Consider the following 24,519-nt stretch of genomic DNA (forward strand, 5'->3'; position numbering starts at 1 on the left):
CAATGCATCATTATAGTGGCAACAAAAAACCCCGCAACAGTAACCTACCGCGTCAATAACTACATAAGCCAGTGAGTGAGCCAAGGGGTAACGAGATCAGACTGCTATAGGCACCCAGACCTAGTGATTTGTTTTGCTATGTAGAGGTCAGGTGGCCCTACCCTATTCCCACGTCGCCTTGTTCATTATTTTCCAGCCCTTTAATGTAAAGTCATCGGTTCTCTGTGTTCTCTGCCTTTTGTTGATATTGACCCATTGAGCCTTTAAAACGTCCAGTGTATTTGTAGACGTGAATACACGATTCTATATTGTAGATCTCATTATCAACCAATACAATCTTTGACAATCACAGGTTTCTCAGGCGATTTGGGTATTCAATATTTCTCAGAACGGATTACTTTGCACAAGCAGTGTTCTAGATCAGAATACCAAAATCCCTGTTCACGAAAGATATTCTCCTGCGTTTTTAAACCTTCTCTGACGCCATGGTAAATCCGCTCCAGATGATCGGTGAGAACATCTTCAGTGACCTCTGGCCAGTGATGCTCTTCTATATCCTTAATCAGTCCATCCCAAGTTCCCGAACCACCCTTCTTCTCCTTCACTGATCGTTCAACCCTCTTAGCCAAATCTCTAGCTGTCGGCGGCGCCACGATCCCGTCAAGCTCTGCAAGATCGCATGCGAGTAACCACTGAAATATTGACCCGGGACTGTGAAAAGGAATGCCCGCCTCCCCGATTAGTTCAATCATCCGCTTGAATAAAATGACACTGCCCCCCATCTTCTTTTCTTCACATATTCTTGCAAACAACTCTGGAACTATGTTGAATATCTTTTCGATGTGCCCTGGGATGTGTTTCGGATTAAATCTCACATTTCCGTAAGCTGGTAATGAGTTGACCCCAAAACCAGTAGATTTTTTGTAGGCTACTCTAGCCTCAAGGACATCTTTGGGGGTCTTTACGGTTCCTAGGGAGATGATTAAGTCCGGGTGCCCAAAGGCGTATAGACGCATGATCACCCAGCGAATTAAAAATACTGCATTGACCTCTGTATCTACAGAAGGCAAAAGAGTATTTCTGATTGCAATGAAGCTAGGTCCTGACGTCCGGAATGCGAGTAGTTTATCGGCGAGGAGGGTAGAACGTGAGATTGCAGAAGCGTAAGCCTGAAAATCAGGGTGGACTCGCCGCAGCAATAACTGGTTTTGACGCAGACGGAGGCCAGAAAGAGATTTGGAGATGACAGTAAGGATATTGATTTTGGTGATTTGTCGAGAAGTTAAAGAGTTTCCAGATGGTTCTACAAGACACTCTGGAGAGGGAGATGATGCTGTGTTTGATGTGTCTAGAACAACTGGAGGTATCTCTGAGATTTTCTTGGGGGTTGACGACTGTTCATCTTTTCTTTTCGAAAGTCCTGCTGACCCCACCCCTCTGGAACGTGGTCGAAGTATCCGGCCGCCTTTATCCTCTTCGTGAGTAGAGTCGGGATACGCTTTTCTTTTCCCCATTACTGAGGTGAGATGTAGATAGGAGAGGAAGATCAGTTCAGCGAGGTTAGCTGGTCAGAAGACTGGAGAAGATGCGGAACAGAGGCACGCACCGCAGCTCAAATAGAAAGTTATCGTGGCCACGTCATATTCCTCAGGAGCAAAGGCCCAAATCACACTCATGTGTACAACTTTCAGAAGTTCTATTATATACATATTACATGTGCTAGGCCTGTTCAAGATTACCTGAACGCAAAATGCGATTTGCCGTACTACATGTAGTTAGCAAAAAACTCTAAAGAATAACATGCATGGGCGTATGCTGTACCGATAAATAATGCACATAGATGTACACCCCCCCCCCAAAAAAAAAAAAACACACATGGACATCTACTTAGTAAATGTATATATCCCCTAGAAGTTGCGTCTTCTCGAGCTCATACCTGACGACATGTGAAAACACCCAGGACACCACGCAACGAGCAATGGAAAGTTAATATTATGAAGGCACTTTTACTGCTTTACGGTCGAGCTCGTGGATTAAAGGGAAAGAATTTCTTTATCCTTATCTAAGATATACACTTGCACACGTACGTAAGGGGTACTCTGATCTAAGAACCCATAAATCCCCTCCAATCTCGACATACATCCCATGCTTCAGGTAACGTTTCTGCAAGGCTAATTATGTACAGCCGCATTCGAAGAGTTTTGGCACCTCCAGGCCAAACTAACGAGGCAGTCCTTTCTGCTTTGCAATTCTCATATTCGAGACCGTTGTCAGAGAGATTTAGAGCTGCAATGTCTCTATTGCGGTCATACCTGTCAATAAGTTGAGTATGCGCGAGTGCCATGGTTGTTGGTGGGCTGCAATTCATGAACGACTCAATATAGCAGGGTGCCAGTACTTTTCGAATGCGGCTGTACATGTAATTATTTGATTACAAGTAGCTGTCCTGGCGTTAAATTATATAGCAGCTCTAAAAGACCGTTCAAGACAAAAAAAGTAAGCCTAGACTCCTCTCACGGTGAGGAGAGGATATGGGAGGGCCAGGCTCGCCCCGTCTCACGTGATTACCGTCCGTGAGGAAAATCGAGTGAGAAGTCGTGAGTCAAGATTTAATACAGATCCTCGGAAAAAGCAATCTTAGGGCCATCTTGGAGAATTAACTGCGTTAAGCAATGGTCCCGCTAGCAACCTGCGAACTGAGAAATCTTTAAATGGAGTTTTGGCGCGCTAGATACAGATACCGTTTGTACAAGTTTTGTTGAAAAGTAGCTCAGAGTTTTACCTGCTAACCTTCGTTTAGGCGTTCCAAACACACCCATAAATACATACATACATATATCTGCACTGAATGGAATACTGTATCATCACAGCACTCTGGCCGTATGTGTAACAGAAGTGCGCGTGATACTGCAGCTGTACCATTGCATCCACTTTCTCGGTTATACTGTAATTATAGTATACGCACCCATATCTAACTTGTAAGTTATATACATGTACTTGTATCTACATATACTACATGTGCTATATGCTTAGTACGTACTTGCAGCGAGAATAAGTTTCCGCTAAATTTGTACGTGAAAATGCGGTTGCAACACAAAAGTGATGGCGGAAACTTATTCTCGAAGCAAGCACATGTACATATATGTACATATGCTCTTTTAGAGCCCTTTTATAATTATCACATCATCATATTTTTATAATATAATAGTACCGGCGGCCGGCCAGATCAATGGCACAGTCATTTGTATGGATGAGGACGAGCGCTAGGCCTAAAGAAGGCAGAAAGATAAAATATCAATTGGCTGTTTCTTGATATATCAAGAATCCGTACAATTCGAATCCGTTATAACACATGTACTCTACACCCGTAGGTGGCTGTAGTGCAGTATTAATTCATATCGCCCAGGCCATATATTGAGCTAGTACGTACTGTAGTACTGCGGTATTGTCATAAATTCGGCAAAATAACGTTATATATAACGCCAATTAGTTCGTTATCGAAATAAGCAGCAGCGCCTGTAGTGATACACTCCCTGTCACGTGCACTGGTCACGTTACTCTCTTTGCTGGCCACCAATCACGGTTACCCGACCCCGTCCCATACATGTTGCTCGTCGGGCTCACCTCCGGCTCGGCCCTGATAATTATCACCATGGTAATAATCATCATGACTACATGTACGGGGGTTAACATTAAATACCGAGAATCTGATAAGATAAACACACCTATTTCACAGCAAGATTCTCTTATCAGATTCTTCGTATTTACCGTCAACGCCCGGTACATGTCCATGTATCGTGATCGTCAGCTTTGAGTAGGGTTAGTACGTACGGGTACATTTCAATAGATTGAATACAAAGAATTTATAGAAGATAAAGATCGAAATTATTCTCCAAATTAAACCTTTATCATATCCCAAACTGACAAGAGATGGAGATGTTGACGGATCCATGTAAAGTTTGATCATGATATTGTTTTACCATGAAATAGAGTCTATACATAAACATTTTTGCGTGCAGGTATGTACATCCCAATTAATACCACATGTACCTACATAAGATGTACGTATTTGTACCTCTACACCTTGAAAGCTGCAATGTAATAGGTGTATAATTGAGATGATGCGTGTACCCCTATATAAGTACATGTATGTACATACATGGTAAACAGGTGTGAGTGATATAAGTACAACATTTCATTCAAGCAATGCCATAGCAATACCGCAAGAGTAATTCGTAACCCCCGAAAAGCGAATGTGGTAGATTTATCCCATTTCCCGGTACTGTACCGGAGTAGGCACATGTATGTCTGTGTATGCAAGCCTGTCAATGGCGAGGTCATGCCAAGGGATAGCTTGGCACATCCATAAATACGCGCAGCAAACACCACAACCTTTGTTCATCATCAACAACCAGTGAAAGAGAGAAGGAAAGGGACTGTTTACATTCTTGTGTACGGAAGACTCATTACAGGGTCTAGGATTGAAAGCCTGTACTTCACTGAGTATCAACCACAAAACTCCCCTTCCCCTTTCTGCCCGCCCTCATTACCATCTTTCAAGTCCCCGCGCTTCACCCACTTCTTCGTAAACTATATTCCATAGCTGGCCCCATCAGTTCAACTTCTTTCCAGCACAACGCGACAAAAATCCAGATCCAGTTACCCAGTCCAATCTTGTAAAAAAAAAACCCCTAAAAAATTCGGAGCTTCCCCGCAACACTAGCAGAAATGGCATCATACAATGATGAACAAGTCCTTTCAAAGCTCAGCGCTTTGAATGAGACGCAGGAAGGTATTATGACAGCGGCACAATGGATCATGTTCCACAGGTATGCGAAAACTTTCAAAGACCGGTTGATGTGTTGAATCATCAACTCCGAGATCGCCGGTTGGGTGGAAATCGAACGTGGCTAACATTGCGTTAATGTAGACGAAGCGCGAAACGCACCGCTGAGCTCTGGTTGCAACGTTTGAAGGAGTCCACGGCTCACAAGAAGCTAAACTTGATTTATCTTGCAAATGGTGAGAACATCCATCCAGTCATTTCCTTGGAGTACTGACAGGTTTTTTTTCTTCTTTCCTCATAGAAGTTGTTCAACAATCGAAGGCTCGACGTAAAACAGACTTTGTCGTTGCTTTCTCTCCGATTATCCCTGAGGCGTGTGAAATCGCGTACAAGGGGGCACCTCCGGAGATCCAAAACAAGATCAAGCGCGTCATACAAGTCTGGCGTGAACGTTCAATTTTTGAGGTTGTTACTCAGGGTACAATCGAGAAGCGTTTAGACGGTACTTTCGACTCTTATTCCTTTAATGCGGATTTAGCTAAACATTCTTAGACGTCGATCATGGCAAGTCCGGTCCTTCTTCTGGCGCAGGAGCTCGTAAGTTTGGTGGCGGCGGACTCTTCGGTGGCTCTCTTGGCGGCGGCAGCCTTGGTGGTAGCGGTACATCAAACGTCCCATTAGAATTTACACCTATAATCAACAGTCACAAGGGCCTCCAGACCAAGCTTTCTTCATCTACAATAGCAGTTGGTATGGCAAACACCGAATACCAAAAACAGTTCGACACCGATACTCTCCCAGTACCCCCGGTATATGCAGCACGTCTTTCTTCCCTACTCAAAACTTTAGACAATGCCCATATAGCTGTGAAAGGGGCTATCGAGGCTCGTGAAGCACATATCCGAAATCTTGAAAAACTCTTACAGGCTAGCAAAAAAGCTTTGGAAATTGAAAAGGACAAATTCAACGATATTACCGAAAAACGACAAAAGACTGAGTCGACCAAGGTGGAGGTTGAAATGATGATTTTACGAGACATGGAAGAATCCAAAAATAATGGCGGCGACGGAATGGATATTAGCCATGGAAATCATACCTCAACTTCACCAGACGACCTTAAATCTCCTGAAATCGAGGCTTTAACACCACCTCATCAAATCAGCTTTGAACCTCCTCCACCACCATCCGCTAGTGAGGCCCACCATCAACATTCGATAGCTCCGGCAGTACCACCCGAACCTCATGTCTTTCACCAGGGTGCCTCTGAATTACTCGCCAGTTTATCTGCCCCTTTAAATGGTGGTGGACTGAAGAGAGAGAAAAGAGAGGATGTGAATATGTTTGAAGGTCTCGATGACGACGTGGCAGACATGTTCAGAAATGATGCGCAGATGAGTGGGCAGTCCACAAACAAGAGGATGAAGATTGAGGACGACGACGAATATCATCCATAAACTTCATGTGGACCTCCTTAAAGACACTGGATATGTTTATCGGGTCTCATTGGATTCTGGTCAGCTATGACCTTTCTTTGTATTCGATTTTTCCACTTTACTTTCAAGCTAGAGACAAATACATCGAGAATTGGATCCGCATTACCTATTGTTTATGACAATTCATGCCGAATATGGCTAGTGTTCGTCATTTTTTTCTTTTATTGACTGGCTTTCTGTATATATTTTGGTATCTAATATCTCTTATCTCTTATGAAATTAATTCATCTTTGTAATAGGGGCTTAAGCTTACTGTGTAAGATAAGTACATGTGTGTATGTAACAAACATACACCGAGTGACTTTTCATGAATTGAAGTAATCCCCAGAAATGCCACGATCATCAGGTTTACATTTATCGCGATTGACAGAATATCTAGTGCTTTGAAACTGTAATCTCTGCTTGCACTGTAGATACTCTTTCAAGGTTTTGATTCGTTTTTTCCGAGGATTTATGCTTCATTTTATATAAATTATAGACTGTTAACACCTTCCTTGCATGCAAAAACTGGCCTCGGTGGCCGGTCGCATAAGACGTTAGAATTCCTCTATTGGGTTATTTGTCTCGAATACGACCCTAACCTCCTCCCCCCATACTGGCCTACAAAGGAAGCTTCGACGTCCTGTGTGACCGGCCACTGAGGCCAGTTTTTGTGGTATGGGGTGGGGGGGGGGGGGGGGGCGCTGCCTGGTATCGTCAGAATTCCGACAGGAGGGGCTAAGCTAGAGGAAATGCTGCGCAGCAACTTCCACCGACCAGGATATTAATTAATATTTTTGAATTAATACATATTACACATGAGATATGTGGTGGGCTTCTCTACCACAAAAGTCTTACGTGCCTCCCTGTGTGGACACTGCTCCGGTAAAACTGATTCTACGCACGTGGCGGGGGATTGTAAGGCCATGGTATATTATACATGTAGTATGTCCATGTGTATATGTAACTACATGTACATTTACACAAGTGGACGCTGGCCTTCGGCCAGGTGTTATACATGTATACATAGTAGGACGTAGATGAAAGCCGCTGCGCTGCGCGGCTTATTCTTCGACTTTGTCCGCCCGTCGGGCTCAGCTTTCGCCCCTCCGGATCCTGCTGGGTAAAGTACTCGATTAAATGAACCCTACGATTATTCCTAAGCATATATATATCATTAATATGATTCAAAAGATCAAATATTAGATATATACGAAGGTATGTCTATCCCATAATTACCTGATTTAGTAATAGAAAAAACCTGTTCTATCAATACCAGCCTTTGCTTTTTTACTCCAGAGCTGACAATACCTAGTACATGACACCTAAGGCTTTCTTCAATTATCAAACAAACCTCTAGAATCAACTAATTAAAAGCGTTAAAGAGTATATATATGCGTATTAGGCACCGACCGTTATAGCTATATACATATGCAGGTGCTTATTAGATATTGAGAGAGAGCTACTATATTTTGATAGATCTAGAGGTGAATAGTACATTATATGAAACTCAAGTAGCTTCACTACTATTTGACGTCCTTAAAATAGAGTATTTATGCGTTATTATCTGGATATATATCAAAAGGCTTAGGTGTAAAAGTTGCGTGACTGTACATACTACAGTACGAAAAACAGGGTGAAATCACTACCATGGTACTGCGGAAACTGGTGAAGAACACAGATTTTTAGCACTGTACATGTAGTTTAAGGTATACGTATGTCCATTGAGAACAACTTGAACTCGCCATTTATTGATTTTTAAACCTCTTAAAAGCTCCAATTGTGGGTAAATACATGTAATTGATCACTACATGCGATGTATGCATGTGTAACTGAACATTAATATTTGTAAGCTAGCCTCAAAGGTTTTCGCACGTTACATGTACACTATTGCAGAATTCCTTAATTCCTAGCTGTCAAAATTTGTCAAATGTATAGAAATATGATGTAGACCTTCATGTCCTTCGAATTCAGGTGTAGGGGAAAGGCTGGAGAACCGCTACGAATACAGATTTTACGGAAACAATTTTACCTCGCCGGAGCAGGAACTCTAGACTAATTTCCAGGAATGGTTCAGTCTGATCTTTAGGGCCTAGGGGCTAATTGATACCTCTACCACGTGCACACCGTAGTAGTATACTCCAAATAGCTCGAATCCCGGCAACCCGATAATCGCGAAAGAGCTTTAAGCTGATCATTTATTTGTAGTACAATAGAGCGTATTTGCCAACCGTCAATTTCAAGAATTTACAAATTGTGGGGCTCCGAAATGGCAACCGGGGCTGTTAATTTTGAATTTCGGTGGGCGGCGTGCTGTGAGATATACCAGGAGGATCACAAGTACCCAGTTTTGTTACTACCGAAGCTAGTATCATGGGTATGAATTTTCAGTTCCAACAGCGTACTTCACAGGTAGTGTGATGGGTTGTCTGGTTTCGGGGTTTATTCTGTCATACCGTTAACCAGATCGATTTTGGCCACTGCGGGGAACTGTCAATTTTGCCTCCCGAAACTGTCAAGTTTGAAGTGTCAATAGTTGAAATTGACGGTTGGCAAATACGCTCTAATGAAGACGTTGGTACAGGGTAGAAGCCGATGGCGAGGGCCGGGGAGGGGGTGCAGCGAAGTCTGTGTCTACCCAAAGACGGACGCGCCGTTCCACACCACTATAATCGCGGAAAATGATCCTCATTGGACAATCAAAACAACCAATAAAGACTTTGCTTGGCATTGAGCTACTTAAAGAGGCGGGCATCCCACCTCCAAATGAAGCTCTTCTTCTTCATGAACTCTCGATAGTTAGATGAAGAACACGTCATCCCTTGTTCGTCGTTATTGCTACCCTATACCCAACAAAGCCTCTACGGCCAGCATTCGCCCTATTGTCCCAGCGACCTGCTGCCTGTCTTGCTGCCAACATGAGCGAGTCCCTTGGGACCTCTCCCCCCAGTCCTGAGCCAGGCCCAAGTACGCCACAACAACATCAGTCGACGCCACACCTCAGGGTACAACATTTGAGTCCCCCCACATCTTATTCCCTGACAGCCACAGATCTACGTCAGGAGTCCGATGATGCTGTGACTTGCATTGTATGCCTCAGCGACCTTCCACAGGACTCTATCCCTGTTACTGGAGAGTACGATCCTGTGGCTAGATTGGTTCCTTGCAATCATGCCATGCATAACAGCTGTCTGGTACCTTGGATGGAGAGGGCCAATAGTTGCCCTATCTGCCGCGCAACTTTTAATGAGGTCTCGGTTTCAGCCACACTTTCTGGTATTTGCTCTTCCCCCTATAAGAATGCGGGGATCATTATACATTTTCTAATATTTTCTCACTAGGTCATATTCTCGAAACTTACCCGGTTGAAGATAGAATACAGGTCACCGAGTACGAGAGTCAGACTTTGAATCACGACGAGGAAGACGAGGAAGTAGAGGGGGCATGTGAAGTTTGCATCCGTGATAACAACGAAGACGTCCTCTTGGTTTGTGATGACTGCAGCAGATCTTATCACACTTACTGCCTCGGGCTCGATGCTATCCCTCAGCAAAACAGCTGGTACTGCTCAAGATGTTCCGAGAGGCACATAGCGGCTCAGCTCGCTGGCTTTCAACGCTCCGGAAGGAGGAGAGGTGTGAGGACTGTCGGTGAAATTCGCCGTGTGCGACGGCAAGACCAGCGTGATATGGCATCGCGTGAAGACCGAGCTTGGCAAAACGCCTGGCAGCGTTTAGACTCAGACCTTGGGGAGCGTGCATTGTCGGCTGCCGTGGCCGCCGAGCAACGCATAACAAATCAGCGCGATGCCCAAGTGGAACGTATGATACGTCGGCGTGAGGTGGCAGCTGCTCAAATTGGCGAGGGACGTAATGGATTTAACGAACAACTAGCGTGGATGATACCAACCTCGCGGCCTAGAACATTCCCGGATCACCAACAGCCGATCAGTGAGGAAGAGCAATCAGCATGGAGAATGTTCGATATAGCGGAAGGAATAGAAAAATCACCCTGTAAGAGAAGCAGAAGAAACAGCCAAGAGATAACTAGGTCACCCGGATCAGATAATGACGAGAAACCTAGGCGGAAAAGACCGAGAACCAGACGTGATTCCCAATTGATTGATGGGAGCACCATGAATACTGAGGCGTCTTCAGGCAGTTCTACAGTTCCAGCAATACCCACAGTCCCGTCCACAGCCCCAGCTACATCCATGGGCGATAGAGAACAGTCAGGCTTTGTTCCTATGGCTTCAGGAAGTTATCTAGGGCATATATTGGAAAGCATTGCAAAATCCGCCGAGACAGCAGCGCCGGATCCCCCTCAGGTAGGACTTTGGGGAATTGATCTCAGTAAAATGCGACCTTTATCCCCAGAACCATCCAATGCTGCTAGTCCCCGTAGTCGACCAACTTCCCCAGTTGCTCAATCCCCATACATAATTCCATCCCTCTTGAGAAGTAGGCCTCATTCACCTATCGAGACAAGTCAAATGCCACTTTCTCCGTCATCCCCTACTCGAAGAATACCAATCACTTCGCACTTACAGCCAGCTCCTACCCGAGCGTGGGAGTCATCGTCATCACCACCCACTAGCCGGGCAAACTCGCCGATACAGCGACAACAGCAACGTACATTCTTAGACGAAGACCCTGGGTCTGATGATGCTCGAGGCGGGGCATCATCTTCTTCTGATACAGATTCAATTAGCAAAAAGCACCGGCATCATCGTAAGCATGGGGGAATACGCTCAGCAATTACACCCCAGGTCAAGGCAGACATAGCAAATATGGTCCGCTCGGTTCTAAGGCCTTACTATCCTGAAAAGCTATCGAAGGACGATTTTACTCAAATTAACAAGAGTGTGTCTCGTAAGCTATATCAGCTTGTGGAAGCCGATGAGGACTCGGATGTAGCAGGTGATAAGGAAAAGTGGATCAAGGTCGCGGAGGAGGAGGTAATGTTGGCTGTTGAATGCCTGTAACCTTTGCATGAATGTTTTTTGCATTCCTTCTATTATCTTCTGAGTGCTATCTAGCTAGTTTTTATCACGTCCTCTATTTTCGTTTGTCTATTCCTTGGTTTCCCTCTTTTGGGGGTCATTTGGCGCGGAGTTTAGAGATTTTTCTGTTTGTTCATAATTTCTACATTTTTTACTCTGGGTAGCTGTTTGGGTGATTTCTCTTGAGAATTTTTTTTTTCTTAAAAGTGTACTGCTTCCATTTTCATGGGAGAGATGGAAATTGGCGTATTGCGAGACAAGGGAAGATATTTGGGATCGATCTGCGAAATCCTACCTTTAACGATAACTAACTCTCCAACGAGCTTTAAGTCAATACCTAATCGATCCAAAAGGTATTTATTCGCACCCACTAGTGCAGTTATTTGTGTTGACCAATTTATCAATATCGCAGATCCCAAATTATAACGGATATACTATTGCTAGAAATACTTTGCGTAGTAAATATCTAGGACAACTAGGAGAATCGGAATACAATTCCGATATCCTCCTCGGTGGAATATCTTGACTCCGTCCCTGAATGCTCAGTAATCATCTAGCTGATTAATGTTTTCAGACTTGTTCACGAGTATATCCAACACCTTGAACAGGAAATACAAATACATGTGGGTACCTGGAATGGGGAATATTCATGAATTATCACTCGCCAGAATACCCAATGTGTGCTAGTCGCATTACTTCGTAACGTGATCCATGATACACAGTCTTAGACATATATTATTACTCCGAGCCCTATAACTTCTTTAACATCGGCTAACTAAAGCAAAGACCTTAGGATAATTTCCCCCCTTAATAATAATCATAATTAACTCTACTAGTCCTTCTTAGGGAAACCCCAACACTCAAAGACCAATGTTTAGCCAATGTTATTAGGTTATCTTAAGGGTGTCTCTGAGTTTTGCTAGTTATTAACACTACGAGTCCACTAGGCGGAGAGGCGATTGTGTGGCCTTAACTTGAATGGTTTCCAGCTTTGTAACCGAAAAGAATACTTTTGGAATCTTTTTACTAGCACGAGGTTGCTCATAATGATTAACCTTAGTAGCTATCAAGCTCGACAACGCTACTTCTATCCCCCCCCCCCTAGCTCCAAACATAGCATACCGCAACTAGTTCTCTTTCGTCCGTCCTACGCTCTGTTTTTCCCTTATCTATTTTTGGATCGACTCTTTTCCGAGGGGTCTCCCCGTCTCCCTCCCACATTGACTTATTGGATGAGATCGAGAGTTTGAAAGTTTGAGAAAGAAACGGTTGAAGTATATGGGGTTTTCTTTCTTTTCTTTTGCTTTTATTATTGATTGGTTTCCAATTAGTCTACATCAGCTTCTTTATCCTCCTTTTGCATTCCTCGAGATTTGGATTTTTAATGAGTGGGGTTCTGTTTTCGAATTAATAATACGAGTGGTCCTTGGGCCTGCTCACGTCGAGCCAAAACTTGTACTTAAGATCGAAATGATGGTTTAACTTTCCTATCCTGATCTCGAAATTTGCGAAGAGGTGGGGTGACTTAATAGTCAGTGGCCTAGTATAAGGCCTTCCTTAGAGGGCTTTGAAGGAGTTCGATAGAGGATTTCGAGAAGTTCCACAATTGTAGAGTTAAGGCATACGATTAATTTCTTCCTCCTCTATATAGCTACGTGAATCCCGAAGCAAATAGATATAAAAGTACTCAAGATTGTTAATCCTTCTTATTTAACTGTGATCAACGAGATACTAACAGCAACTAGGAAAGGTTGGATTTGTCCCAAATAAACCAGAATTTATATGTCACTTAGTACTAGCTACTATCCCCTAATCGATAGATTCTGCGACTGATATTTTGGTGATGAGGGGCATGATTTTGTTAGTACAAAGTACAATCGACTCGCCCTATAGCTGCTTTATATAAGGGGTACAGAATTGTCGCAAACTCGTCTCTTCATAGAGCGGGTGTCTTTATAGACAGGGCGAGCTTGTACCTAGGCCTATGATGCCTAACATAGGCCGAGAACTCGGACCATTATAATGTAGTTACAAGCGTAGTGCAGTGAGGAAACGGGGGTATTGTGATAGTATTTTCGGGCTATTACATAATATCGGGTTGTCGAAACGTATAGGTACTCATCTCTCCTCGAGGGTAATCTGTGATATTAACTCAAGTATGTACGTACTAAGAACTATATGCTAAAGAAATGCAAATGCATTCACTATAAGTTAGTTCTTTCAATGTATATAAGTACATGTAGGTGCCGCTGCGCGGCACACCGACCCCTCCTTGCTCGCCGACCTGTGGTATGTAGTTCATGATAAAAAGCTATCGGGGAAATTCGAAGTTGATATAAGAATATAGCTTATGTAGAGTGGTTCTTTGTCTAATGATATGCATGCAATTGCAATCGATATTAGAAATAATACGCAACCAATAGAAAACGTTCCTGGTGACGATGAGGAAGACTATATAGTTTAGTTTATTATATAATAGTTTATTAAAAAAGATATACTTTTTCACCCCACGAAGAAGGGTCGGCAATATTGAGACAGTAAAAAGGGGCTTCTATCCTTGTCTAGGAATTATATTATAATCAAGTGCGAGCCTACATGTATAGACCTGTCTACCCAGGCTACTATCATAGATCAAAAATGTGGTTTAAATCCCCCGGCCCCGTATGCAATAAAATGAAGGGTAGTTAAGTCCTCTGTTGCCGCCTAACTTTGATCATATACTATCTGTTGCTTTAGTAGGTACTTTATCTGCGTCTTGGAAATATACGCTATGATTCTCCGAGTGACCTTCTATGATGGTACATAAATGCCCAAACACGAAACCTATGCTACAAGCATACAATAACTTCAAGGAGAAATAGGGAAAGCTAAACGCCAATAATTTATGCCACCTCCGATTCTTTTACTGCTTTTCCAGCTACCAATCTTGACATGGACCACCGCCCTACCAATAATAAAAATAAACAAAAAATAAAAAAGCACTCGCCCAATTTACAATGATAATTGTCTACTATGTGCTGTGATTTATTCCGAATACTCATGCTCTTTGGGGGCCTGCCATCTCTCAATATGGCCACGAATGAACTCGTAGACCATAAATGTCACAGCCTAATGATTCAGTTTTAGATACTAGCTTAGAAAAGGATAAAGATCTGGATTTACCTGTCCTGGGGCCACCCGCATGATTCTAGGAGTAATTCCCTGGTAAAACGCCCGGAATCCTTCATGTTTGAACATGTCTTTCGAAATGGCGATAATTCTTGATGCCGCGCTCTCGCCCGGAATGGCTGTCGACCGCTGAAGACGGGTCTCTGCATATGGTATAAGTATCCGCCAGTATACTGCTAGCTTAGGTCCACTCACTAATGGTATCAATTGGCGCATTCGATAGAGGTCCCATAGCTCCGGAAATGAGACCCAATACCAGATGTTGGTAACTGGGCAGCTCTTTCAGGTCTGGTTGAAATTCCTGTGCAAATTTCTTCATGTATGTGTAGGCCGTAAAGTTCACGGCCTGATTAGTTGCCTGCCTAACTGCAGTAAGTGTAACTCCACGGTAAAGTGTGAGAAACCCTTCCTCGCGGACAACAGTGTAAGCGGCATGTGCAGCATTACGATACTTTGGAACATCAAGAGGGTCTGCCATGGAGTGATGTTGCGCTTGTAATCGGATCTTAACAACTTCCATGGGGGTTACGACGGCGACGGCTTCCGTTGCTCCTGCCATGAGACCGGCTATAGGCAGCTTTCGTTAACATATATATCCGATATATCTGAGGTGCAAAGATTTTGCATACAGAGAAACACAGCCTTCGCCGATATAGCGCCAGTATCGGGATTAATCTTGGCCAAACTTTTGTAGAACTCGAAACTCGAGAACCGGATGGCCATTTTAGGCACAATTCCTGTAACAACGGCTCCAAGACCTTTGTAAAGACCTAATGGTGTTTCCTTCTTGACAATATCCTTCCCAACAGCAAAGAATCCTTTCCGTTTTACTCCTGGAGCACGGTTACGCCGAGACAGCTGCATCCGCACCTGTGATTTGATTATATGTTAGTCGGGAACGTCTCCATTTCCATAAATAAGATTTGATGGACCTTGATGGTATCTAGAAAAGATCGTCAGCGATATTTTATCGTAAAATGACTTAGAAATTCTTACCCAGCGGGTGGCATGCGAGCGCCTCACAGAGACCCGCTCCTCCACCAGCTACAAGAACCTCATGTCAGCACATAATGGTAAGGGTCACGGATTTATCATTATGGGTAATAACCAATCAAAGTGACTGCCATCGTAGGTCTTTTTTTCTGTTCTGCAGGAGGCATGACTGTTGATATCTACTAAACAGATTGAAATATCAGGATGTACTGGACTCAAGTTGGCCACTGCTCAAAGAACTTAATGAGGACTAAAAATTGTTGACGGTAAGGTACTGAATTATAGAGGGGACAAGGCAGAGAATAAGAGGTGTGACAGGCTTGTTGGGGGATTATAAGACTTGAGTGAGAACGGGTGAATGTGAGTAACGAACTAGAGGAAGGCTGGAGGAAAGGCTTGCTATTGTAGATTCAGATCCGCCTTCCAGAGCCGAGGATGAACCGAGAGAGATCGTTCACTCTCCCTCTCTTTCCGGGGAATGGAAAGCACGGGCCAATAATTTCACATTGCCCTGCATCAGTTGCAGCAATGATCTTTTCTTTTCCCGCGCACCTCGTGGTTATATTCCTCAATGCGATCCCCTCTTCTCTTTCAGCTCCCCTTCCTCACCTCCGGAATCTGAGACTGAGACGGCTTGACCAAGTTGCTTCGGGCCAGCGGGGTTGGGGGGGGGGGGGGGGGGCGTGATCGTAATAGCAACTAACAATGGTATAAAGCACCCCGAGACGTCACTGTAGTTCTCCAAAAACAAAGTCAAGATATCCAACCCAAAAGAGGTTGTTTCTACGGCCCGAGGTTGGGTCCGGACGGGCGCAATCGGAATTTACCATGTTCATGCACGCGCTATCACATGGTGGGAAGGATTTTCGGCGAAACCAGGAACGAAGAAACGCGAACAAAGAACAAACAAATGCATGTGCCTGTCTACTCTCCTCTACCTAGCGGAAGTGATTTGTGGGGTATTTAGGATATACAAGTATTCGGGAGAGTTCACAAGCGAGATCGGAATATTTATGAAGGTGCCAATCCAATGTCACGCGAGTTCAGACAGGTACTTGGGTTTTTCCCCAGAGGGAGTCTTTTCTTTGAGCCTCATAATAACTTTACATGGAACAGACCGTTTGAGTGATCTCAAGATCCGTAACCCTTACCCTCCACCCTACACCCCGCACTTGTAGCAACATGCCAATAGTGGCTTACGAGAAACAACCTAGCAACAAATAGCTTCTAACGACGTGCTGCACAGCGAACCGTTGTGGTGGTAGCAATAATAGAGTAAGTTCCCCTAACTAGCCTTAATCCATACCACTGGATAATAAACATGACCGACCATACTCCACCATCAAAATGGCCGTTTTGGGTCTGTCTGGACTAGAGAGTTGGGACGAAGCTGAGACAAGTTTACTCAGGGCTCTCCTGGCGGATAACGATGGTGGAGGCTGAGACTCGCGGGGAGGATTCGAATTGTGGCGGTGCTGTTGCCAAGAGCCACAGAACACCCCCCTTCAGTCTCTCGCTCCCCCGTTCATTTCCACCAGCCCGTTTTGACTTCTACCTCCTATTCCAGCTCTCATCAACAATCATCAACTTATTTCAACTCTCACCTCTATCATTATTATTCTTCTTGGAATCATTAAAGCCACTTTTTGTCTGCTATAATGGCTGGCCGTTTTGTAAGGTCTTCGAAGTTCCGTAAGTTAACTTAGTAAATACCACAGGTATCTCCGTGTAAACAAAGCTAACGCACGTGGCCAGGACACGTCTACGGAAAACCAACTCGAAAGGTATGATCCTCCATCTTGATATCTCTATAAAAATTGATATATAACTAACATAATGCTCATCAGGAACAATGCTACGATAACCTGTAATGCACCCTGCTCCTCCCTTGCTTTCACCCAAATCGGCATACTCCTCTGACACCTCTCTTTGTTCTGAAACAGCCACATATCAAAGAATGCTTGGGACTCCAACATAATCAAAGCAAATCCACAGTATCTTTCCGTCAACTGGGAATCCGGTGGTGGTGGGGCCTTCGCAGTCATCCCGCTTTCCCACCGCGGACGACTTCCGGAACAAATCCCTCTCTTCCGTGGCCACACTGCCCCTGTGCTCGACACGGATTGGTCCCCATTTAACGACTCGTTGATCGCCTCTGGTTCCGATGATGGCAAAGTGTTCATATGGGCTGTCCCGGAGAATTTCTCTCTTCTCACGGATGACGAGGATGGTCCGAAGGACGTAGAGCCTATTTCCAAGCTTTCCGGTCATCAAAGGAAGGTTGGGCATGTCCTCTTTCACCCCACTGCTGAGAACGTGCTAGCAACCTCCTCGGGTGATTACACCGTGAAGTTATGGGATATCTCCACAGGAACCCCTCATTACACCCTAAAGCACAGCGAAGTCGTTCAATCTATGTCCTGGTCTACTAATGGCTCTATGCTTGTCACCACGTGCCGTGACAAGAAGCTTCGTATCTGGGATCCACGACAGGAAACTGCCGTCCACGAGGTTACTGGTCATACGGGCGCAAAGAACAGTCGTGCTGTATGGATGACAGGTATTGGGGAAGACAAGATCGCCACCACTGGTTTCAGTAAAATGAGTGATCGCCAGCTAGGACTGTGGGATTTGAGATCCCTTTCGGATGGCCCCTTGAATGGGTTTGAGATGCTGGATACCATTTCGGGGGTGTGCATGCCATTCTGGGATGAGGGTACCAAGTGTATCTACTTAGCCGGGAAAGGGTGAGAAACACGCAAAGAATCATGAGGAGTAAAAAAAATGCTGATTTTGGAGCAGCGACGGAAATATTCGCTACTTCGAGTACTCGAACGACGAGTTCATTTTCTTGTCAGAATACAAGAGTGGAGACCCTCAGCGTGGTGTTGCCTTTCTGCCTAAGCGTGGTGTTGCTGTAAGTTCCGAAAATCTCTGAAAATACCGAGTACTCATGCTAAATTTGAATAGGTCCACGAGAACGAGGTTATGCGAGCATTCAAGACCGTCAACGATAGTTACATTGAACCAATTTCTTTTGTTGTTCCTCGTAGAGCCGAGACATTCCAAAGGTATTATGCCACAGTTTGGGGGCGCACACATTAGACATACTGACAGCTGTTGGTAGCGATATCTATCCTGAAACATATAGTGGGGAATCGGCTCTTACGGCCGAGGCATGGTATGGAGGAGCCGATGCCGAGCCCAAGATGTTTGACATGGAGACGCTTTACACACCTGAAAGTCTTCCCTCCTCGGCTCCTAAAACACCTATCTCCGTTGTTGCAACAACCCCGGCACCGGCCAAAACAGCTGTGGCACCCCCGAAGCCCACTGTTGTCGAATCGGCAAACCCTAAACCTGCGTCGCCTAAGGAAACACCTACTCCTACAGAGAAGCGCGTCCCTAGCCCAATTCTCGTTGAGACCACGGCCAAGGTAGCCGATAAGAACCCTGAGATACCCAATCCGGGTATCTCGCCTACAAAGCCCAGCATTACCCCTGCCCCGGCTCGACAGCAGATTCAGAGCCCTGTGAGTGTGCCCCAATCAGCAACGCTTCAGGCGCCTCCTCCGACGCCTATGGATACAAACATCGTAGAGCAACTTGCACGTATCACAGCATTGTTGGAAACCCAAAATAAGACGCTCGCCAGCCAAGACAGGCACATTTCTGACCTAACCAAAGAACTGGATGCACTGAAGAACAAAGTCGACGCCAGAGGTAGCGAAGAAAGTAGCAGAAAGGACGAAATCATCAGAAAGCTTGAATTGGAACTAGAAGAGGCTAGATCCTAGTATATAGCCATAAGGTGTCTTTTTGCTTGCACTGAGGGGGAAATATCAGGGGGCAAGTGTGGCTGTGAAAGAGGGAAGTCACCGAGTGATGGATTGTGACCGCAATAAACAAAGAAACTCCAATCAAGTATCCGGGGTTACTTGTTGACATGTGAGCGTTGCAATAAGCTAATGATAAAAAAGAAAGCGTAGGCGAGATGATTATATGTTTTCTCTTTTTCTCTTTTTTTTTTCCTTCTGCTCTATATCACGACTGTTCAAGTATGTATCCTCACAAATCCTGTTCGTTTTTATGTTTATGTTTTCATGAGCGCATTGGCGAGCGATGGAGGGAGGTTTGCGTTGTATTTCAGATCGGAAAGATTTTATTTCATTTTATAGTTTAGAAAAAAATATCAAGATCTTATTCACAAGATTTCCTGGGTGTTTCTCTGTGAGATTAGTGAATATATGGCCTTTTTGCCGCTAACAATATCTGTAACATCTGCAAAGGAAATATATGGGTCTAGCGGGCTATAGTTCTGGAAAGAGCAAGGCCTATTATTCCACACGGGCCAGGCACAATGTCATCCGAATAGCAACAAATGCCATTCCTATCCACAAAAAAAAAGCAAGAAAGAAAGAAAGAAGAAAACAAACCTCCCAAACACCCCCAGACAAGAACAACCTACCCACCACCACCACCCCCTAAAACCCCCTCACCTCCACCCCCCAACCCTCCCCTCATCCCACCTCTCCCTCCTCTCCCTCCTCAAATGATACGCCTTCCGCAACGCCCTATACTCCCTCACAAACTCCCCCACATCCCTGCCATCGCCGCCCCCCTCCTCCAAAAACGACTCCGCCATCGCCTCGGCCACCGCCTCGGCGTCCGCCACCGCGTTCACGAGACGGCTGTACAGCGCGGGCGACGAGAACGGCTGCAGCGCCTGGTACATCTCCTTCTCGCGCGCGCGCCACTCGCGCTCCTTCATGCGCGCGTCGAGCAGCGCGCGCTCGGCGCCGTCGCGCGCGGTGTGCAGCCGCGGTTCGAGCGCAGACAGGCGCGCGGCGAGGTCGGCGTTGCGGTGCAGGGCGGCGGTGAGCGTGGATTCGTGCTGGTGCGCGTGCGGGTGCGTGCTGGCGAAGAGGGCGTCGAGGAGGTGCGGGGAGGAGAGCAGGTGGGCGAGGTCGTCGCGGCTGTGCGGCGGTGGTTAGTAAGGTAAGGTGTGCTTGGAGCCCGGGGGGGGGGGGTGGTGTTACGATTTGGTCTGGAGGATGGAAGGGATGAAGGGGTCGGATGAAGGGGGAGGCGGCGGCGGGGGTGCCGGGCTGGAGGACCAGACGGGGGGGAGGGGGGAGGCGGTGCGGGAGTGCGTGGCGGAGGTGGTGGGTTTGGGCGGGGGTGCTGGCGGGAGCTGGTCAGGGGGGTAGGAGCTGGTGGTGGGTGTCGACATGGTGCACGTGAGGTCGTTTCCGGGGAAGTGGGAAGTTGCTGGTGGCTGGCTGGCTGGCTGGTGGTGTTTGAAACCCGGGGTGAGATCAGATGACGAGATGAACGGGTGTGGTGGATGTGTTGGTGGATGAGCTGTGTGGATGAGCTGTGTGGATGAGCTGTGTGCTGTGTGTGGGTGTGGATGTGTGGATGTGTGGATGTGTGGATGTGTGGATGTGTGGGTGTGGATGAATGATGGGGATGGATGGCCGAGGTGTGGTTGTGGTTGTGGTTGTGGCCGAGGTGTGGTTGTGGTTGTGGTTGTGGTGGGGGGTTCGGGGGTGATGATCGCTCGTGCAGGTTTTCGTGCTGCGTGTCGCTCCCGGGCGGGGCGATCGAGTGAGGTCGTGATAAGGTGTGGCTGTAGCTGGGGCCAAGGGTGCGATGACGAGCATTAAGCTTATCGCCTGTTGCCCTGGCAACGTGTCTGGCTGTAGCTCTGCCTGTGTGTCTGTCTGTCTCTCTGTCTGTCTGTCGGGTAGCACAGGGACGGACATGTGCACTAGAGCACATGTGTATGTAGGTCCACTTACCCTCCCACCACGCCCACGACCACCACCGCAACCACCGACCGCTACGTGCTACATCCCACCCACCCTCGCCCTCTACATGTACCACTCACTCACTACACTACCAACCCCCGGTACCTACGCCTACACCCCAGCTCAAACCACCCTTGACATTCTTTTTCCCACCTCCCCACCCTTTCATTTTTCGCCCCCAACAAACGAACGAGCGCTGGTCATTTCTCCCGGTGGAGTACATACACTAACAGCGGTTGTCTGTTTCTTTCTGTCTGCCTCTGTCTGTCTCTCGTTTCTCGTTTTCTCGCGACCCAGGTCAGCGATTCCCTGCTGCCCCCGGCAAATTTAGGTGGACAGCAGCGCTAGAAAGGGTGCTTCCCCGCCTTGTTCATCCGATGCTGTAGCACGCGCTGCCTGTGAGTCTCCGCAATTTGGGGAATGGGCCATGGGACGTGTGAATGTGCGCTTCTTGCAGTATGTATGTAGATCAGGACAACAACAGCAGAAAAGTAAACAAATAATAAAAATAAAAAAAGAGAGAGAACCAACAGGAAAAAACTAAACAAGGAGGTGGACAGATCCAATCCAGCCGCCTTTCCTCTCACCTCCGGATCCCACCTCCCCCCCCCGCCCCCTTGCCTAATAGCTAGAGTAGCTAGAGTATGTAGTTTCTCAACAATCCACCCCCCCACCCCGGTTCATGATAATCCAGCACACTCACTCACTCACCTCTCTCTCTCTCCCGGTAGGTACAATACCATTTGCCCATACTGTATCTACTGTAGCTACATACATACATGCCACACCCGTTACACACAACGCAGCGGCCATATATTACAACCACGAGTAAATACTCACGTCTACTCTATTTTTTCGCGACGTTTCGGGCACCGCCGCTCGCTCGCTCGCTCGCCGGGGTAAATGCCGGGGGCAAGGAGCGCAGCGCGCTAGGTAGTTCCCGGTGCCCCGGAAAATCTGTGGAACGGTACTTGCCATTTCAACATTCATGATTCAAAACTCAGCCTCTACTTCTGAGGCAGGGGTAGTAATGTGGGTTCCGGGTACTGCTGTTGTCAGTTGATGAGGAACCACGAAACACATGTAGCAGACCAACGGTTCGGGGTGAGAATCTTCCGGCGGAGGTCGCGTCGGCGATGTGCACTCGGATTCCGGGTCTGGTTCGTGGAAATCAGATCACGGGATGTGGATGTCTTACCTGCGAGTGAGTGGATGAGTGAGCGAGCGTGGTGAATGGGTAAGGGTTTGTTTCTCCGTTGCTTGGTTGGGTTGACTAAGCGGGGGGTCAAATCGGTCATTGATACTCATGTCCCGGGGGCCAAGCCAAGACGGATTGCAGGATTCCACGATTTTTTGCGCCCGCGGGGATTTGGCGGGAGGTTTGAGTTAAGGGGAGCATAACTAGACTTCTGTGATTGATTTTTTTTCTTTCTTTTCGCTTAGATTTAACGAAACCGGTCAATCAATCAATCAATCTACGACGACGACTGTAAAGTTCGATCCGTGCTTTTGGTCCGGCCGGGCTATTGCGCATCTGGATTCTCCCTACTGACTAACCAGGCATTTTGTCTAGGTATTATTACATATTGCAAGTACCGAAAGCACTATACTTCCTTCAGGAACGAAACAATCAGGAGAAAAAAAACTCCACAGATTGCAAATGCATTATCGACCGTACCTGCCGCGCCGGTGGTCTTTCTTGTTACAAGGCACCACCTGTACAGCCAAAAACCACGGTTCTAGACAAGATCAGCACCGTAAAAGATCTTTATTGACTGTACCTGCCGGTGGTCCTTTTTTTTTTTTTTTATTTTTACAAAAAACTACCGTTCTAGACAAGATCGGCACAGCAGTGGAATCTCTAAGCAGACCGCGGCCGCGCCGGTCAAGCTTTTAATCGACATTGACATTCGCCTGCTGAAACGTCGCAGCTGACAGAAGAAGGGGGGTGTTGTCTCAGGGGATTATCTCTGCAGTTGCGGGGGGGGAGGGGGGGGAATACGGGTTCAGACGAAAGTATTAGGCATTGCATTCCTTTGAGTTTAGGCAACAGGGCCATCTGGTACCTGGAATGTCATCAGTTGCAAAAGCCCTGGCCTAGTGCCACAAAGGCCACGTTGTCCATGCTATCTAAGCTTATTACCACATCTGCCTATCTACAAAACCATCCATCCAGGGATCTGTCTATCGACGCCGAATTCGAAGGGAAGGAAAAAGCGGCGCCTGGTCAATGATCGGAGACCAATAAATGACGTCATCTAGATCCTTATGCCCCCTAACCTCAACCTTAATATTTCCTCAACGGAGTGGAAGGGCTGAGACTATGTAGTTCGGTATTGTGGCAGTGGGCGGTGGTTGTGGTAGTTGTGGTGGTTGTGGTGGTTGTGGTGGTTGTGGTGGTTTAAAGCTTAATTAATTGTTTGACCTTCCTACTTGGTTGGGTAGATGGATTGGATGGAAACCCTTCCCTTCCATGGCAGACGGTGCAAGCATTGCAATGGAAGCTTAAGCCAGCAGCAGCAATAATAGCGGCGGCTCCATATTGGATTTGACATATATTAGTTTTCTTTTTTTAATAAAAAGCTACACGTATACCTACCTACACGTAGGTAAGGTACGGATGGTACCTATCTATACCCACCCGCCGCCTGCTAGCTGTCTGGTTTGGCTGGCTGGGCCGTTTTTTTTATATTATACTCATGGAGCTAAGGATCCGAAACATCCCCAGGGGAAATTTCCTGGGGGAGGGAGGGAGGGAGGGGGGGGGGGGGAATAGAGATAGAGGGAAAGGCAAAGAAGAAAAAAAGAAACTTTAAGCATGTGAATTATAAAAAAGAAAGCAAAAAGGGAAGAAAAAAGAAAAAAGGAGGAGGGAGGAGGGAGAGGGAGAGGGAGAGGAGGAGCCCAGTAAAGTGAAGTGAGTGCTGCTGCTTCCGTCTATACTTACACCGCATCAGGAAAGCTGTCGGAAATAAAGTGCATACATACATACAACTGCTACTCTACTCATACTCTACTATACCTACTCTGCTTCCCCGCAGTCGGCCGGCATTCACAGTACCTACATGTAGGTAGGTAAAAGTACCTAGGCCTACTGTATTCTACCCCTAAACAACCAAACCAACCAAACCAACCAGGCTACAGCAGAGCAGGGCATGACAGGGCAAGGGTAGGGTCATGTTTCCCTTCCTTGCTGCTGATCGTTCGAAAAAACCTACATTGAATATATATCATTTTAGCCGCCGCGCCGGCACCGGGGGGTGGTAGGCCAGGCAAATTATACTC

At 46.3% G+C, this 24,519-nt stretch overlaps 7 protein-coding genes across 7 annotated transcripts; 4 read left to right on the forward strand and 3 right to left on the reverse strand.

Annotated features, from left to right (window-relative positions):
• Window positions 1-374: 374 nt before the first annotated feature.
• H6S33_007766 (uncharacterized protein) lies at window positions 375-1,514 on the reverse strand (the record flags this gene model as incomplete). The annotated part of the gene is made up of 1 exon (XM_044839114.1): window positions 375-1,514. The coding sequence occupies one exon, from the start codon at window positions 1,512-1,514 to the stop codon at window positions 375-377; it is 1,140 nt and encodes a 379-aa protein (XP_044688639.1).
• Window positions 1,515-4,728: 3,214 nt separating this feature from the next.
• On the forward strand, window positions 4,729-6,240 carry H6S33_007767 (uncharacterized protein; the record flags this gene model as incomplete). The annotated part of the gene is made up of 4 exons (XM_044839116.1): window positions 4,729-4,829; window positions 4,931-5,022; window positions 5,088-5,288; window positions 5,339-6,240. 4 exons carry the CDS (start codon window positions 4,729-4,731, stop codon window positions 6,238-6,240), a joined length of 1,296 nt encoding a protein of 431 aa, XP_044688640.1.
• Window positions 6,241-9,176: 2,936 nt separating this feature from the next.
• Window positions 9,177-10,160, forward strand: H6S33_007768 (uncharacterized protein; the record flags this gene model as incomplete). Its single annotated transcript, XM_044839117.1, has 3 exons — window positions 9,177-9,534; window positions 9,600-10,099; window positions 10,152-10,160. The coding sequence occupies 3 exons, from the start codon at window positions 9,177-9,179 to the stop codon at window positions 10,158-10,160; spliced, it is 867 nt and encodes a 288-aa protein (XP_044688641.1).
• A 67-nt stretch (window positions 10,161-10,227) lies between these two features.
• H6S33_007769 (uncharacterized protein) lies at window positions 10,228-11,242 on the forward strand (the record flags this gene model as incomplete). Its single annotated transcript, XM_044839118.1, has 3 exons — window positions 10,228-10,271; window positions 10,342-10,364; window positions 10,416-11,242. 3 exons carry the CDS (start codon window positions 10,228-10,230, stop codon window positions 11,240-11,242), a joined length of 894 nt encoding a protein of 297 aa, XP_044688642.1.
• Window positions 11,243-14,284: 3,042 nt separating this feature from the next.
• H6S33_007770 (uncharacterized protein) lies at window positions 14,285-15,588 on the reverse strand (the record flags this gene model as incomplete). Its single annotated transcript, XM_044839119.1, has 7 exons — window positions 14,285-14,368; window positions 14,423-14,571; window positions 14,624-14,995; window positions 15,058-15,298; window positions 15,361-15,371; window positions 15,425-15,472; window positions 15,537-15,588. The coding sequence occupies 7 exons, from the start codon at window positions 15,586-15,588 to the stop codon at window positions 14,285-14,287; spliced, it is 957 nt and encodes a 318-aa protein (XP_044688643.1).
• Window positions 15,589-17,079: 1,491 nt separating this feature from the next.
• H6S33_007771 (uncharacterized protein) lies at window positions 17,080-19,218 on the forward strand (the record flags this gene model as incomplete). Its single annotated transcript, XM_044839120.1, has 7 exons — window positions 17,080-17,113; window positions 17,177-17,205; window positions 17,269-17,288; window positions 17,365-18,168; window positions 18,224-18,338; window positions 18,392-18,492; window positions 18,549-19,218. 7 exons carry the CDS (start codon window positions 17,080-17,082, stop codon window positions 19,216-19,218), a joined length of 1,773 nt encoding a protein of 590 aa, XP_044688644.1.
• A 698-nt stretch (window positions 19,219-19,916) lies between these two features.
• Window positions 19,917-20,654, reverse strand: H6S33_007772 (uncharacterized protein; the record flags this gene model as incomplete). The annotated part of the gene is made up of 2 exons (XM_044839121.1): window positions 19,917-20,397; window positions 20,461-20,654. The coding sequence occupies 2 exons, from the start codon at window positions 20,652-20,654 to the stop codon at window positions 19,917-19,919; spliced, it is 675 nt and encodes a 224-aa protein (XP_044688645.1).
• Between the last annotated feature and the right edge of the window lie 3,865 nt (window positions 20,655-24,519).

This window comes from Morchella sextelata, assembly GCF_020137385.1.
Source record: "Morchella sextelata strain SCLS chromosome Unknown scls_24, whole genome shotgun sequence".
Lineage (NCBI taxonomy): Eukaryota > Fungi > Ascomycota > Pezizomycetes > Pezizales > Morchellaceae > Morchella > Morchella sextelata.